The sequence below is a fragment of the Mixophyes fleayi genome, unplaced genomic scaffold (genome assembly GCF_038048845.1).
Source record: "Mixophyes fleayi isolate aMixFle1 unplaced genomic scaffold, aMixFle1.hap1 Scaffold_167, whole genome shotgun sequence".
Lineage (NCBI taxonomy): Eukaryota > Metazoa > Chordata > Amphibia > Anura > Limnodynastidae > Mixophyes > Mixophyes fleayi.
In genome coordinates, this window is record NW_027446025.1 from 109338 (window position 1) to 127787 (window position 18450).

Below are 18450 nucleotides of genomic sequence, written 5' to 3' on the forward strand. Positions count from 1 at the left end.
AAAGCAGGGATGATACGTTTTATTCCAACCATAAAAAAAAAATGGGATTATAGGTAAAAGCAAGAACGAGACAGGGATAAAAGATATAGGGAAATTACAGAACAAATGGAATACATATATGTGGTGAAACGAGGTATTAATATCACCTTAACCAGTCTTTCCCTCGTTTCTCACAAAATGTGGATTATAGCATGTACTTTTATAGCCCTTGCTTTTGTTCCCCAGCTCAACAGAATACCATGCAGTGTCTAATTACATGTGGATAAGGGGACATTGTAACTCATTCTAAATTTGTATATTGTTTATTGTATCTTGTTAAGCTGTTAGTCATTGTCCTTAAAGTGAAGCCAGGTGGATTATGGGTACGGATAAGATTGCAGATTACAGGTGAGGGGGAAGGCCAATTAGTATCCATTGTTCTACAAAAGTGGAAGCTGCTCAAATCAATTTATAGGCCATAACAGGTGCTTGAAAGGGTGGGGTTATCCTGCAAGGAACATACACACAACATTTTTTCCCCCAGCACACTGCTATAGCCAGCAACAGATCTGCCATTTCTACTGTAGATAAAAATGCAAAAGTCTTTGTTGCACACATTTGCAAATGTATGTTTAAGCCATCCGCCACGCCAAGGCGCTTTTGCTAATAGGATGGTCCTACTCTAAACAATGAAAGTCCCATATATTTGGGCCATACATATGTGTTTTTAAATTGAGAGCCAACTTACCAAAGAGGTACCCCAGAAGCCTCCAAACAGCAATTCAGTGCCAGTACCCCCTCTCAGCTACTGACATCAACATGCCTCTCAGACAAATACAAAAGTGGAAGCTGCTCAAATCAATTTATAGACCATAACAGGTGCTTGAAAGGGTGGGGTTATCCTGCAAGGAACATACACACAACATTTTTTCCCCCAGCACACTGCTATAGCCAGCAACAGATCTGCCATTTCTACTGTAGATAAAAATGCAAAAGTCTTTGTTGCACACATTTGCAAATGTATGTTTAAGGCATCCACCACACCAAGGCGCTTTTGCTAATAGGATGGTCCTACTCTAAACAATGAGAGTCCCATATATTTGGGCCATACATATGTGTTTTTAAATTGAGAGCCAACTTACCAAAGAGGTACCCCAGAAGCCTCCAAACAGCAATTCAGTGCCAGTACCCCCTCTCAGCTACTGACACCAACATACCTCTCAGACAAATACAAAAGTGGAAGCTGCTCAAATCAATTTATAGGCCATAACAGGTGCTTGAAAGGGTGGGGTTATCCTGCAAGGAACATACACACAACATTTTTTCCCCCAGCACACTGCTATAGCCAGCATCAGATCTGCCATTTCTACTGTAGATAAAAATGCAAAAGTCTTTGTTGCACACATTTGTAAATGTATGTTTAAGCCATCCGCCACGCCAAGGCGCTTTTGCTAATAGGATGGTCCTACTCTAAACAATGAGAGTCCCATATATTTGGGCCATACATATGTGTTTTTAAATTGAGAGCCAACTTACAAAAGAGGTACCCCAGAAGCCTCCAAACAGCAATTCAGTGCCAGTACCCCCTCTCAGCTACTGACACCAACATGCCTCTCAGACAAATACAAAAGTGGAAGCTGCTCAAATCAATTTATAGGCCATAACAGGTGCTTGAAAGGGTGGGGTTATCCTGCAAGGAACATACACACAACATTTTTCCCCCAGCACACTGCTATAGCCAGCAACAGATCTGCCATTTCTACTGTAGATAAAAATGCAAAAGTCTTTGTTGCACACATTTGCAAACACATGTTTAAGCCATCCGCCACGCCAAGGCGCTTTTGCTAATAGGATGGTCCTACTCTAAACAATGAGAGTCCCATATATTTGGGCCATACATATGTGTTTTTAAATTGAGAGCCAACTTACCAAAGAGGTACCCCAGAAACCTCCAAACAGCAATTCAGTGCCAGTACCCCCTCTCAGCTACTGACACCAACATGCCTCTCAGACAAATACAAAAGTGGAAGCTGCTCAAATCAATTAATAGGCCATAACAGGTGCTTGAAAGGGTGGGGTTATCCTGCAAGGAACATACACACAATATTTTTTTCCCCAGCACACTGCTATAGCCAGCAACAGATCTGCCATTTCTACTGTAGATAAAAATGCAAAAGTCTTTGTTGCACACATTTGCAAATGTATGTTTAAGGCTTCCTCTGGACACGGAGAAGACATTCGACAGGCTCCATTGGGGCTTCATGTGACAAGTTTTACTTAAATTTGGCTTTGAGGGAAATATCTTTAATGCAATTCTGGCCCTATACTGTGGCCCATTTGCTAAAGTCTTTATCAACGACTCCCTCTCCGACAAATTTGGTATTTCCCATGGCACCAGACGGGTGCCCTCTGTTGCCTCTTATCTATATACTAGCTATAGAACCCCTGGCTGAACACTTCCTTTGTTCTACAGAGTGTAGGGGCTTAGACCTCCAGGGAACATACCACAGTATTTGCCTTTTTGCTGATGATGTCTTCCTCTTCGTGTGCAGTCCAGAGACCTCATTAGGGCCGCTTCACCAAGTATGGGTCTACTATAGCCGGGCTTCCTATTATAAACTAAATATCACCAAAATTGAGGCCCTCCCACTTATTACCCCACCGGAACCTTTGGCTTGTTTGAAATCCTGCTTCAAGTATGCCTGGAAGGAGAAATCTCTTTCACATTTAGGGATCCATATCCCTTCAGGCATATCTGAAGTGATTGATATCAACTATCCCCTGTTAATTGACCAGCTTTCTAAGACCATTTGTCAGTGAGTTTCAAGTCAATGCGAGAATAAGTATTATGGGCAAGGGAGTGGTAAGTAAATGGTTTCAGTATCTGATGCCATATTGCCATTTGGAGAAGTTTGGTAAATTAGCTTTCAATTTAAAAACACATATTTGTATGGTTTAGAATTAGGACCACCCTATTAGCAGAAACGCAGTGAAGTGGCGGGTGGCTTTCCGTACATTTGCAAATGTGTGCAACTAAAAGCTTTGCATTTTTATGTACAAATAGAAATAGCAACTGATTTGCTGGTTATAGCAGTGTGCTGGGGGATTTTTCTCTGTATTTGTTCTCAGCTTTCTAGGATGTCTACCTCTTGGATGGACTATGAGGTCTCTTGGCTGGGCAGGATGGCTGCTTTAAAAATTATGTTGCTCCCTAAGCTTATGTGTGTTTTCTGCACACTTCCCTACCTCCTCCCAAAAATTGTTCATGGATGCGCTCCACTCACTGGTGCTTAAATATATCTGGGGCAAGTTTTCTCATTTGTATTTTTCACTAATGGCTTTTACCCAAGAGATAGGGGAGATCTAGATCTACCAAATTTAGTCAAGCATGTATTGTTTCACATATTAGAGACTGGGTGCTTTCAGCCCTAGACCACACTCCCCCATTCCCCATCCTCCATTTTAGTTGCTCTCAAGGGCTGGGACAGGACTGTTGGGCCCTTTATGGACTTTGTCCTCCCAACTAGAAACCTCTATTGTCACACGGCTCCACTACATATTACATTTCAAATAACATCATAAATTAATATCATAACATACATTATAATCATAAATTTCAACACATTTGTCCTTTAACACATGCAGCCCATACCATGGCAACCGTTTATGCCACACACATCATCATCATTTATTTATATAGCGCCACTGATTCCGCAGCGCTGTACAGAGAACTCATTCACATCAGTCCCTGCCCCATTGGAGCTTACAGTCTAAATTCCCTAATATAGACACACACACACACAGACAGACCAACAGAGAGGAATTTTTTTAGCAGCCAATTAACCTACCAGTATGCTTTTGGAGTGTGGGAGGAAACCGGAGCACCCGGAGGAAACCCACGCAAACACAGGGAGAACATACAAATTCCACACAGATAAGGTCATGGTCGGGAATCGAACTCATGACCCCAGTGCTGTGAGGCAGAAGTGCTAACCACTAGGCCACTGTGCTGCCCACACACACACTCAAAAGTACATATATTCTTCCGAGATTTGGGTAATCTCCTAATTACAATTTCCTTCTTTAAGTCCTGTGCCGCATCATCATAGCAACCATACAAAGCGCAACCAAAACAAGAGCCCCATTTCTGGAAGCAGAGTCACATGATTCTCTATATTTATTACACCTTCCAGGGCACATACATATCACATCATACCTAACGACCCGCTTGATTCTTGGGCATGCAATATCGGTTGTCATAGCAACCTGGGACTATGCGACATCCAAATAGATGAGCATCTAAATGAACAAACATTAAATCAATCACAAGGCTCCACTTTCAAGTTAAATATGAGAATTACTCCCTTCGTTGAATCAATGTAAATTACTATGCCATCCAAATTCCTTATTCCACATAACCATAGACATATCGCTACAAATTAATGTTCAAATGTTGGTTAAACATATACTCTCACATTAGCCTGCAGAGTCCACGCATTATATGTAGTCCATACATTGATGTAGCCCTCCCCCCTATATATTGGGGTTTACTATGCATGTCATCACCATGGTGATATGTCCAAGTTCTATTGGCAAATTGTCATTTGATTCTGGGTGGTCTCTCTGTGAAGAAAATATTTTGGTAAACTTTATCCATAAAAATAGGTTCCAGTACTCCTATCATGATATCTCCAGGTTGTGTTAACCCCTCAAGAGCAGGGAGATCCAGTCTACATCTCTGATCCGCAGAATAAATGCAGACATGAAAAAAAAGGTAGGTCACTACAGGTCCATCGCTTTTATGATATATAAAACATGACTACTCATACTGTATGTATAGATCTTAATTTTGCTGATGATATTGGTGTTAAAAATAAAAGTGACATGTCATCCTTGCTTTTAGGTAATTATCAACAAATTTGTATAAAATGATCAGTTTCTCTTCAATAATTTGGACCATGACAATATTTATCCGTCTTCAACTGATTTATTCTGCGGATCAGAGATGTAGACTGGATCTCCCTGCTCTTGAGGGGTTAACACAACCTGGAGATATCATGATAGGAGTACTGGAACCTATTTTTATGGATAAAGTTTACCAAAATATTTTCTTCACAGAGAGACCACCCAGAATCAAATGTGCACTGTAAGTATGGATTAAAGTTACATAGTAACATAGTTGATGAGGTTGAAAAAAGACACCAGTCCATCAAGTTCAACCTATTTTGGATCTCCTGCGATCCTGCACTTATATTTGAAATTAATCCAGAGTAGGCAACCGCCCATCTGTTTCAATTTTGAAAATCCCTTTGTGAAACAACACATGCACTCTAAAACCATGCCCCCAGGTCCAACAATTACTGGTGATAAAGGCTAAGCAAGAATATTTGGATTTTTTCTAACAAACAAAACTTTGTAGGCGAAATGTTGTTTTGCAACAACTGAAACGAACCATTTAACATTGTGTCTCTAATGAACAAAATAAATAAATAAATATATATATATATATATATATATATATATACATACCTATCTCTCTCTCTCTCTCTCTTTGTATACATATATAGATATACACACATATATGTATATATACACACCAAATAATTTGCTAATATATAACAACTGCCACACGTTACAAATCGGAACCAAAAGTATCGCATTGATGTGCTAAGAGAACTAAGTTTGGTAGCAAAGGTATTTTTCTTGTTTTTTTTATGGACTTCTTTTTAAGACAGACAGTACCACAAGACTGGTGGGACACAAATCCATAACTGGAAAAATGTACATTGCAACATGATTTGTCAAAATGTAACTTTGCACTATTAAATGTATTTGATCCTAAAGATAAATTAGACCCACTGGGCCGTATAAATTAAGGCACGTAAATGCCGATACGTGGAGTATTTTTTGTAAAATTGCTCTGTGCATGAGACAAACCCTATGTCAGAGACAGGGGTGTAGGAACCCGGGGGACAGATGGGGCAGTTGCCCCCCCCTACATGATTTCTGCCGGGTGGGCAAAGACTGTGCCCCCCCTCCCCTCCATGAACTTCTACACAAAATCCTTCATGCTAGTTTTTGAAGTCAGTGTATCTGTTCTAAACTTGTGAAGCTTTTTAAATTATAGATTGTCTTAAAATAACTACCAAATGTACTTTAATATAGATTGCCTTAGTATAGATTTAATACAGATTGATTGATTTGTTTATTTAAAAAACTCTAAGGGGTATATTTACTAAACTGCGGGTTTGAAAAAGTGGAGATGTTGCCTATAGCAACCAATCAGATTCTAGCTGCCATTTTGTAGAATGTAATAAATAAATTATAACTAGAATCTGATTGGTTGTTATAGGCAACATCTCCACTTTTTCAAACCCACAGTTTAGTAAATTTAGCCCTAGGTGTTCCGTTCATAAGCATTTAATAAATAACCTGTATTGATGATGAACAACTATTCACTTTGCTTTTTACCCTGAATTTCGTGTGATGCTTCCAGTAACAAAACCAGTGAGGCAGTGACTATAGATTTAAAAATACTTCCAATCAAATGAGATTATGCTGTCAACAAAATTGGAATAAAATGTTAATGACTATGAAAAATGTAAATTTTTAACATGAAAAATTGAATTTATCTATCTTTCTAACAGCTATTGTACTAATTGATAGTTAATATTAATAATAAAATGTATTTAATATTGTATAAATAAATTTTTATAGTAAAATAAACAATGAAACGGGTTGGCCAACCCCTTAAACACTGATAAAAATTAACATAGGATTGGGAGTCTTTGTATATCTACAGTCACTGTTACAACTGCCGTAAAACAAGATGCCAAACACGAGAAAAAGGGGCTACAGGTCGGGTGTAAGTGCCGATTACTAGTGGTGACTGCCGCGTATGCAATGCTAGAACATGTGTTTGCAATCAGAAGCAACTGTAAACATGTATTTTATCTACAATAGACATTAATAACATCCTAATAAATGTATTTTACATTTTGTTCATTTTTTTAATGTTTTGTAATTACTATATTATTAACAGGTGACATTAATTGACTTTTTTTCTGTGCGTTCTTTTGTGACTTTATATTCCACATATACATTGGACATATACTGCAGTGTATTGTCTGTTAGAGGACTAAGACCTGTATTGATCATCAGACTTATTTTTTGCACTCCTTGTTGAATATAAACATGCGCGTGCCTGATTTAGATGCTTTTTTTACAAAATGTACAGAACATTCATTTTACGTTCCTTAATTAATCAGGCCCTCTATGTTATTGTAAAAAAAAGTGTCCCAGTGCCTGCTCTTTATACAACCACCTTTACATACTATCAGGTTTACTATCGTAACACAAATCCACTATTATAAAATATTTTAATCCTATTATGTGTTGCCATCTATATAAACATTAACACCCTTTTAATGTCAGGTTTTTGCATTTTCTAAGCTGGCAGTGTAAAATAGGGATCACTGTATTTTAAAACTCAGACATCTGCCACATAACATGTAATTGCATATGATTTCCTAAATTGTTGTATACACTTAGATATAGTTACCTTTTTCCAGATAATAGATGGTTTAGGTACTCCACTGGCTTTGCATGGTAGAGATACTGCATGTCCTTCAATTGTACTGAAAATTTGGGGTCCGTGTTGAATGATAGGGCTAACTAAAATAGAAAAGGATAAATATAATTCCTGACATATATATATAAAATATATTAAAATATTTGTATGATGGACTCTCTAGCAAAATCTAAAGATATAATTTCATAGTGAATATTGTCTAATTTGTCGTAGGATGCAAGATCTTGGCAAATGATAGTAGTTGGAAGGGTAGGTGTGGGTTGAGAAGAGACATTTTGGTTTAGAATACTGAGTGGAGATGAGAGACTAGAGGTATATTTGTTTGGCCACCTCCAAAAAATTCCAGAAGGAGTGGTATTGCAGTGTCACATTTATAGACACCGTAGGAGGCACCGGCTGGTATTTACGCAAATGAACAGAGAGACGCGGAGTCTAACACATCCTGCTGTTCACCAGGGACACCCGCAAGGAGGTTTGGTCTTCGCTGTGTGGGATGCACAGGTTGCGTTTCTCGAAGTCAGTTACCAGCGCGGTGGAGTTGTAAACAGGAATAGTCAGATGGTCCAGGTCGAGCCAAACAGTAGCGGAGGACAAAGGGAGAAGCTGGAGGGGTGTCAGGGATAAGCAGAAGCTCAAAACCAAACGGACTGTGCAGTACCAAATCAGGATCCAGAAGTATGAGCGAAGAAATAAGCCAGAAGTCAGTTAACCACAATGGAGCATATAAACAGGAAGTGCTGGAGCTGGAGTAAACCAATACTCTGGCACCCTAATGGTGCCAGAGTGTTACTTAAATAGCAGGGAGTGAGGGATGATTCAGCGGTCAGCAGCGCACCCCGTTGCCTAGCAACGGGACACGATCATTCTTGCGCATGGGCGTGTAGCGAGGCCCTGAAAACTGGAAGTGCGTCCTGTTACTTAGCAAGGCAAGGAGAGGCGACCGTCCCCTGCACCTAGGAAGAGTGCGGGGATGGCGCCTGGCAAGCAGTATATTTTAGGAATTTGTCAGAAGTATGACACTTTCCTGAATGGCATTGTACTTTGTTTTAGAAGCATTACCCTTGTGGATGAGGTCATGGTCAAGCTGGGGTGAAACTGTAACTGGATCATAAGATGGGGGGCTGTCAAATCAGGACAGAGGAATGTAAAATTGTGAATAAAAGTTATTGCAGAGAAGAAGAAAGCTGGTTAAATCAATGGAACTGAGATTACTGTTGGTATGAGGAACCTTGGTTGAGTTAGGGTGCACAGAGGATAGTTAATCAGGTGATGGTCTGAGAGAGGTAAAGGAGCTGTAACAAAACAGAAACGAAAAGTCAGAAGAAAACAAGATAAAGGCAGAGATGTGTAGGTGAAGCAGCTAGTGCAAGCAGTAGTGGATCTCCACCCTATCAGCACAAGCCTATCTTTAAATTGCGTCAAAGACGTAGATCAAAATGGGCGAGGGGCGGGGTAATAGAGCGCTGTGGTGGGGTCAACCGGGGCTAGCCAATGAGGATGATGGAGGGGCATGATTATGATAAATCGCCCCCCCTAAAAATAAAGTCTAGGTCCACTCCTGACTGCAAGAAGCTCAGAGAGGAGGATAGAGAGATTAGTTTGGAGGCAGAAAGTGTATGTAGGTCATGAATTAGCATGCTGAAATCAATGAAGAGTATGTACTTTAAAAAATAGAAAATCTTTGAATTTACCGTTTGTTACAGCTGGAGTGTTCATTCCATAAGTCACATTCAAAGGATTTTGAAAGTGGTGGGAGACAGGTGATACCTTTGAGGTTTGATGAATTTCTAGAGTGTGTATAATTATAATTAAATGTATCACCAGTTGCTAGAAAAAGATGGATTTCGGTAGAGAATATGGTCATAAAATATAAGAGTTATTATTTTGTGCTGAGGTTGGGAATATTGCCGTTAAGAAATAAAGACAGGAAATAAGTTCATGAGTGTTAGTTAGAGCTGAGTGGAGTGGTAAGTAGACAAAATGATTAAAGGATTGTGATGCAGGGGGGTTGAAGGATTTTTTAATTCTAAGGATAATACTATGGAGAGATATTAAGAAAGACACTTTGTCATGGGCTTTCAATGTGGTTTTAGAATGAATGGCAAGTGTCCAAGGAAAATTGAGAAATACAATCTGCAAGATACAGTGAGATGGTGAATGCAGATTCTGGATGCAGCAGATGAAGATTGCAATACTCAGTTGTTGCTCAGTGATTGCAAGCTGTATTGTTCATCTGTAAATTCCCTTCACTTTGTAAGTGAAACACTCAGAAAGCGAATAAAAAATGCAACCCCCTAGAATGACTTGCAAGATCTAGTGATACACCAACATGAAATTATTGTAGCAAATAAGATTGTAATCTTAACAAAGTAAGAGTACATGAAAACCCCAACTGAAATCTTAGCAACATGATTTCAGTTTTGAAATCAATATGTTGCACATGCCATTCCTTCAAACTATTTTTTTTAACATTACCCATATAATGGTAACATTCCTATAACATATCCAGCTTAGTGTATACAAGTGTCCCAGTACGCTGGTAAGGAACAACTAAAACATTTCAAACACATTTATTGTCAGGTGTTACATAAGCTATTCAATCATATCAATTAATGTTGCTCTATTTTCCCTTACCATATACATTGACAGTTGTTGCTCTTCTGCTTGTACCGGCAACGTTGGTCACTGCACATACATATTCTCCACCATCTTTCAGATGAACACTTTCCAAGTGAAGGCTTCCATCTGTCCGCACACTAACATATGGGTTCGAAACCAGCTAAAAAAAAATAAATAACATTTTATATATGTAAATTTGGCAGAGTTTGTCTAAAAATGTTGTCTCAGTGCGAAAATGGATGTGCATCATTCAGCAATGTAAGGAACACCAGAAAATTGCACCTTCTGTACTTTTTACCTCACATTAATAATTTCAGTTCATAAAAATGACAGTAATTTTTGCACTGCTCCACAATGCTTTAGCTCTGCCCCATCAACCAATGCAAACTTATTCTCCTATCAATGCAAACCCTTGCACTTTAGCAGAAATCTCGGTGTGTGGCTTCACCAAAGAGGATTTTGCTCTGTGCCTCAGACATTTAAATTAGCCCCTCTCTGTCATCATTTCTTAAGCAGTTTTTGGCCACTGTAGTTTGATCACTAGCAGATTTGGAAAAAAAATAGCTATGGATATTTCACATTAACGGAATAGCTCTGAGATGACTGAGCTACTAGTGCATGTGACTATTCCCTTCATACACTGCATTAACATGTTCAGGTCTGGTTCTCTTGAATTTTTAGAACTTTGTTATTGCAAGTATATAATAGAACTCCTTACTTCTTAATTACTCCTTGTAAAATTACTGTAGAAATGAAATGTTTAATCCTATATGCAAGCCAAATTGGTGTCTTAACAACTGTTTTTGAATGTGTTTTTATCATTACTACATTGATACAATTACTCTTTACCTTACATAAAAACCTTTGTTTTATTCTGATGCAGATAAAGGGGTAGCGTTGGTTGTGAAATGGGCGTAAATCACACTTAAAAAAGTGCAGGAAAAAATATCATATGTACAGGGGCAGGCTGGGCGGGGGCCAGTGGGGCAATTGCCCTCCGGGTAGGTCCCATAGTGGGCTACTTTGGGCTGGGTCACCGGGCTACCTGCATTTTTTTCCTATATATAAGCTTCTGAGTCGAGTATTGCCCCCAGGCTAAAATTTGTCAGCACTCCCCTGCATATGTACTTCCATATTCAGAGCTGTACACATCTCGAGATGCTTCCAGCTCTGCTTCAGCAAGCCATCATCATAAGCGTATATTTGCAGCTGCCCTCTAGCAGGTGTATAAGACATACCTCCTACCAGACATATATGATTGTTTCTGTAGGGCTATATGAGCCGCGTGTGCGTAAACATGCCCTTATTGTCCTTGGTCTGTCCTTGAAAAGTTTTAAAGTTTAAAGTTTTTGGTAAAGTTTTATGGAAGGCTTTCCATTAGATTTTGGAGCATTGCTGTGGGGATTCACATTTATTTGGCCACAAGAACGTTAATGAGGTCAGGCACTGATGTTGGGTGAAGAGGCCTGGCTCACAGTACATGTTCCACTATATCCCAAAGGCTTTTCAGGGTGGTTGAGGGCAGAGCTCCGTGCAGGCAAGTCAAGTTCTTAGACACCAAACTGAGAAAACCATTTTTTGATGGACCTCACTTTGTGCACAGGGCCATTGTCATGCTGAAAAAGTAAAGGGCATTTCTCAAACTGTTGCAATTCAGCTCTCCTTAGGGTATAGAAGAGATGTAAGGTAGTAATGAGAGAAAACTCATTGAGTTTGTAATGTGTAGTGTATTCGGCACAGTGTGTGGGGGAGAACTTTACATGAATCCAATGCTGCTTCTTCAGGTGTTGTGTATATGTCAGAAAACTCACAATAACCTCCTAGGGACTAATACACAAAAACAATAAATATAAATGATATGAAGTATAAGAGTTCATCAAAAAGAGTCACACCCCAATAGAGGGGATATGCCACTTTCCCTGTGTGAATGCAAATAGCAAAAAACAATATTTGGGAGCGCCGCAGATGAACATCTAAAAATGTAATTATTGAGTAAAAAGCTTTTTAGACATCTATATCTTTCATACGTGTGTATGAAAGGAATTTTCCGTTTAGTATTAACTTTACTCCCTTTTCATTAAATATGGATTATATCCGTATATAGTCTCTGTATTGTAGTAATAGAAATAGACGCTGTCAATCAGTAGATGGCACACACTCCCTTTTAATTGTCCTAGAAGTGAGATTGTAATCAATACTGGTGCGAGTGGCTGTTTTAGGGAAAATAGTATCTTCTCCTCTGTATTTAGACAGCCCAATGGATCCCACAAATCACTTAGGATGTTTTACTCACAAAAGTCTGACTGAGGGAAAGAACCTAACAGGAGCTGTAGCCTGTAGATCCTGTAGATCACAAGAGTCTGACTGGAGGAAAGAGCCTGACAGGAGCTGTAGATCCTGTAGATCACAAGAGTCTGACTGGAGGAAAGAGCCTGACAGGAGCTGTAGATCCGGTAGATCACAAGAGTCTGATTGAAGGAAAGAGCCTGACAGGAGCTGTAGATCGTGGCAGCTGAGGGCAATGTTCACTGATGGATCTGTCTTAGCAGCATAACAGGCAAATAGGGAGAATTTTATAGCAGTGTTTTAATACAATGCTTTTACTTCAATAGATCTAAGTGGTCTGAATATTATCCCAGTATCCAAATGCATAAGGTGTTTCACTTCTACTATTTTTTTACCCCACTTTGACCAGTCAGCATCTTTCTTAAGTGGATAACTAGCTGTCAAACACATTTAATTACTCCTACTTAAAACAGTTATAGCTGCATAAAAATTTAGATCAAACTTTATTAAACATGTCCAGGAGTTCAGTCTAAGTCACTCAAACAGATATATTACAAAAAAAACACATGTCCACACATATATGTATATATTTCATGTGCTATTATAATTTTTGTCTACTTTGTTATTTTTTATTTTTTAGATATATATCCCCTCATTGATACTCATTCAGGTACATCCTGGTTATATATTCTTTTTATATATAATAATTAGAGCATGGAGACCAACAAACATATTACATTAGAAAAAAATAATAAACTATTTTCCTAGTGTCATGTCAGGGACACAAACCCTGACTTGCAAGTTACTAAAGCAAAGTCTGAACACTGTGAGCCACTCTACCACATAGACAGAGACACAGACACAGACACAGGTTGAAGATACTTATATATTAAATACTTATATATTTTCATTTTTTTATATTTTAATATTGTATTGATAATATACATGTTTTTGCTAATTCTATTAGATAAATAAAAAATTTCCATATTATTCAAGAGTTCAGTTTGTCTATGTGCCATGTCACATATAGATGTCTAAAAAGCTTTTTATTTAATAATTATGTTTTTAGATGTTCATTTGTAGGCGCCTCCAAGTATTGGTTTTTACCATTGTGTATATGTCAATCTGTCCTGTGTTGTGTATGTTAATAATGTACATTGTTTCTTGTGCAGGCCCACATTTGGCTTTAGCATCCTTTTGTTTACATGTAACAAGACATGTGCATGTCTCAATTGTTACGTTTCACAAATAGTAATATGAATTACAATTTAATAGCAATGATAATTAATGGCACTTACCACTATGTTGTCCTTAAACCACTGTCTCACTGGAAGAGGATTTCCAGCTAAGATAACACATGGCAAAGTGATCTGGTTTCCTTCAATAACACTCACCATGGAAGGGCTCTCTCCAATTGCAGGAATTACTAAGAAGAGGTGCATTGATACAAAAATTAGAAGAATTATTGGTCAGCTTTCATTAACCTTCTACAGAGAAACATAGTCTATTAAAATACCCAGGGCCGGTGCTAGCGTTATCGGCGCCCTAGGAAAAATTTCAAAGGAGAAGAGGAAACCATAAAACTACATTACCCAGATCCCTCTGCATTTCCTGGTATAACGTCATATTTCAGATGTTTAACTCCGGGAGAGGTATGTAAGGGCGCATCATATCAGATAAAGAAGAGGACGGCGGCGGCCATTACAAAATAGCAGCAGGCGCCCCTTCGCCGCTGCACTTCTGTCCCAAACCGCTGACAGCGTTTTGGGACAGAAGTGCAGCGGCGGAGGGGCGCCTGTTGCTATTTTGTAATGGCCGCCGCCATCCTCTTCTTGGAACAACTGACTAGATTAGACAATCTAGGGGCGCCCTGCAGGTCCCGGCGCCCTAGGCAACTGCCTAAGGTTGCCTAATGGGAGCGCCGGGTGTGAAAATACCAAGACTAGGTCCAGATTTATCTGTGTGCTGCTTTAGGCCAAATATACCAGGCCAACCTCACAGTGCTGCACTTGAGAGGAGGTAACATAACTGTATTGAATGCCTACAAGAAAGAGTTATGTTTGTAAACATATTATAAGTGGTCTAATTCACGGTTTTAGATATAGATTAAAACGTGACATATATTCATGCTTGCCTACCTTTGGTAAGTTGTATTCGGGAGAGGGGCGTGTCTAGAGGGCGACAGGGGGCGGGGCACGTGAATTGTGTCATTTTAGCCCCGCAAATGCGGGATGCAGGAGATTTGCCAGCTCTCCCGGGAGTCCGTGAGACCGACCCGAATTTCGGGAGTCTCCCGGACATTCAGGGAGAGTTGGCAAGTATGCATATATTCGAGCAGCAATAACACCCTGCATTTCCTGCCAGTTCAATGTTGACATTATCTGGCTTTATAGATCAAGATAGGAGTTTTAAAAGTCCATGAATCTGGAAAAGATATCTTACCTAGTCCTGTTAGTGTAACAATGACTTGGGACTGAACTTTTCCAAACTGATTCTCAGCTTCACACAAATAGGTACCTTCATCTCCAACCCATAGATCTAAAATAAATATTTATATTTATAATATATATACTAAGTAATAGCTAATAAGTCGCCATTGAACCAGAACACTGACAAACAGAAGCAACACAGAATGCTTATAATAACTGTGATCCGCACAAAAATGGTAAAAATGTTCACAATTTCACTTTGTTTAGCTGAATTTCACAGTTTTCTGTGTTACTTATTTATAAGATTCAGCCTACTGCACTTCAATAAGATAACAACTAGCAAATTCTGTACTAACAAAAGCCTAAAATGTGTTCAATATAACAATGATTTCCACTTATTTTAGATAGCTACTTACCAATAATTCAATTATTTTCTCTAATAATGAAGCATGTGAATGTAAATAAAAAATAGAGAATCCGTCTTATATCAACAATCTATGAAAGTTATGGACATGTGAACACATATCTCTTGAGATAAAAATGTCTTTTAGGTTAAAGGTATTTGTGAGTAGTTTTTAAGACTCTACAGATCCCTCCTGCAAATGTACTAAGCAGGATGGCAATCATCATCGTCATTAATTTATATAGCGCCACTAATTCCGCAGCGCTGTACAGAGAACTCACTCACATCAGTCCTTGCCCCATTGGGGCTTACAGTCTAAATTCCCCAACATACACACACACAGACAGACTAGGATCAATTTTGTTAGCAGTCAATTAACCTACCAGTATGTTTTTGGAGTGTGGGAGGAAACCGGAGCACCTGGTTGAAACCCACACAAACACGAGGAGAACATACAAACTTCTCACAGATAAGGTCATGGTCGGGAAGTGAACGCATGACTCCAGTGCTGTAAGGCAGACGTGCTAAACACTTAGCCATCATGCTGCTGGAGAAAGCAACATAGGAGAATAGTAGACAACAGCTGATGAGTGACAGGAGTAGTAGCTGCTTTGCAAGGTAGCGGTGAGAGAACCGAAGCTGTCACAATGAAGTACTCTGGAGATGGTAATAGAGATACTGGAGCAGCGATAGTTCAACACAGGCCACGAGCTGAGAGCAGACTGAAGTAGCGGAGGTACCTCGGGGTAACAGCTGATGGCTCTGAGAGGTAGCGATGAGAGAACCGAGGCTGTCACGATGAAGTACTCTGGAGATGGTAATAGAGATAATGGAGCAACGATAGTTCAACACAGGCCACGAGCTGAGAGCAGACTGAAGTAGCAGAGGTAACTCGGGATAACAGCTCATGGCTCTGAGAGGTAGCGATGAGAGAACCGAGGCTGTCACGATGAAGTAATATTACGAGATAGTAATAGAGATACTGGAGCAGCGATAGTTCGACACAGGCCACAAGCTGAGAGCAGACTTAAGTAGTGGAGGTAACTCGGGACAACAGCTGATGAGTCACAGACGTAGTAGCGGCTCTGAGAGGTAGCGATGAGAGAACCGAGGCTGTCACGATGAAGTACTCTGGAGATGGTAATAGAGATACTGGAGCAGCGATAGTTCAACACAGGCCACGAGCTGAGAGCAGACTGAAGTAGCAGAGGTAACTCGGGATAACAGCTCCTGGCTCTGAGAGGTAGCGATGAGAGAACCGAGGCTGTCACGATGAAGTACTCTGGAGATGGTAATAGAGATACTGGAGCAGCGATAGTTCAACAAAGGCCACGAGCTGAGAGCAGACTGAAGTGCACGCAATCCACAAGGAGAACAGTAACTAGAACCACAGGCTGCAGGAAGTGAGCTTGAAGAACAGAGGTCAGACAGGTGAATCCAGGAGGTTTAAATAGTGCTCCGATAACACTTAGTCAATAAGAAAGAGGGAGAAGGTCCTGAAGTGAAACAGACCTTGCACCTGCCCAGATCTGACAGTAGGTAAATGAATGGTGTGAGTCTGACACCAGAACATGCCAGTTTCAAGATCAGTGAGATGCAGGTAACGAGACAGGTACCCGTTTGAGGGACCAGAGCGTGACATCCACGTGCCTCTCATGACATGACTCCCCAATAATACCCAGTTATCTATATACATTGAAATGGACCTGGCACAATTTAAACAATTTTGCCAACTGGGCACAGCAGTTACTTATAACCTATGTTGAACATATTTACAAGCATAACCTAATATGATATGCACTACTTAGTTATTGAACCCTAATTGTATACACTATATAATGTGGACGGGTGAAGCAATTACTCAGCAACATAGCCTTTATTATGCATGCTAGGCATCGTGCTGTCCTCATAGTAACCATTTACTCTATTCACTCTCAAGTAGTTTGGGGGACTGGCTGTATTGAGTCCTCCATCTGGCATCTTCCCTACATCACAGACTTCAATTATTACTGCCCATTGACAGCAACAAGGTAACAGTCCTGTGGGCTCGTGCCACAGCCAGCGGATTCAATACTGCAGAACCATTAAAAAAGGTAAAAGATGCAGAATAAGAAGTGCTATCCACTGAACTACAGAATGTATATGGTAAACAGTTATTGATAGGATAGGGGTTACATTTGTAAATAGACCCTTTGGGCTAGATTTACTAAGCTGCAGGTTTGAAAAAAATGGGGATGTTGCCTATAGCAACCAATCAGATTCTAGCTGTCATTTATTTAGTACCTTCTACAAAATGACAGCTAGAATCTGATTGGTTGCTATAGGCAACATCCCCACTTTTTCAAACCCGCAGCTTAGTAAATCTAGCCCTTTGTGTCTATTATGCATAATTAACTGCTAATACAAACTGCACATAAGTGAAGTTTTCTTATAAGTAACATTTTTATTGCAACGCAGTGATGACTCAAGAACAGACAAACTAGTTGTCCAAGACTAGACCAAGTTAAGAATCTCTGAAGCAGAGCACAATACATCTACACATCAGGACGATGATAAAGTAACTAATGTACAAAATAATAGTACATTTAGTATCAGTTGGGAACAGTATTGTATTGCTATAAAGAATGCATTTTGAATATGTTTGTTGAAGGTGGATGTCCCTTTTAGTGACTGTCTTTCAGTTTCCTAGGTAACAGAAGTGATACATTGTAAGTGATTGGAAACAGGCATAGGATCATGTCACTGCAAGTTTGGAAGGGGTCATGCTTTGCTGTGTTTAGGTTTCTTGTTATACATAGGAAATCATTACATACATGAAGGTAATTAACACATCTCCTTTGATTTACGGTTATTTTTTAAGAAGCACTCTGTTTTACAATGTAGACTTACTACTAATCTGTAGTGTCCCAGTCTTCTGGTTATACATAAGTGGCTTTGAAAATGTGGATGTGGCATTTAACTTTCTCCATTTTATCTTCGGTTCAGGGAATCCCTGTGCAGTACAGTGCAAAATCACATCTGATCCAATATCCATTGCTATATTACTTGGGTTCTCTGTGAACACAGGAGCAGCTGGAAAAAAGTTTTCATTTCGTTAAATATGAATAATCAGCAAAATAAAACTACAGGGGGTAAATGTATTA

At 39.5% G+C, this 18450-nt stretch overlaps 1 protein-coding gene across 1 annotated transcript in view; it reads right to left on the bottom strand.

The window, feature by feature from the left end:
• Window positions 1–7540: 7540 nt before the first annotated feature.
• The window catches only part of LOC142116545 (hemicentin-1-like), a gene marked incomplete at its 3' end in the record, with an annotated part of 34803 nt that continues 23893 nt past the window's right edge, over window positions 7541–18450 (bottom strand). Inside the window, exons 4-8 of the mRNA XM_075194129.1 lie at window positions 18197–18379; window positions 14918–15013; window positions 13774–13901; window positions 10205–10349; window positions 7541–7653 (exon numbers count right to left, since the gene is read on the bottom strand). Coding sequence (XP_075050230.1) covers window positions 7541–7653; window positions 10205–10349; window positions 13774–13901; window positions 14918–15013; window positions 18197–18379 — 665 coding nt within the window. The remainder of the gene's footprint in view (window positions 7654–10204; window positions 10350–13773; window positions 13902–14917; window positions 15014–18196; window positions 18380–18450) is intronic.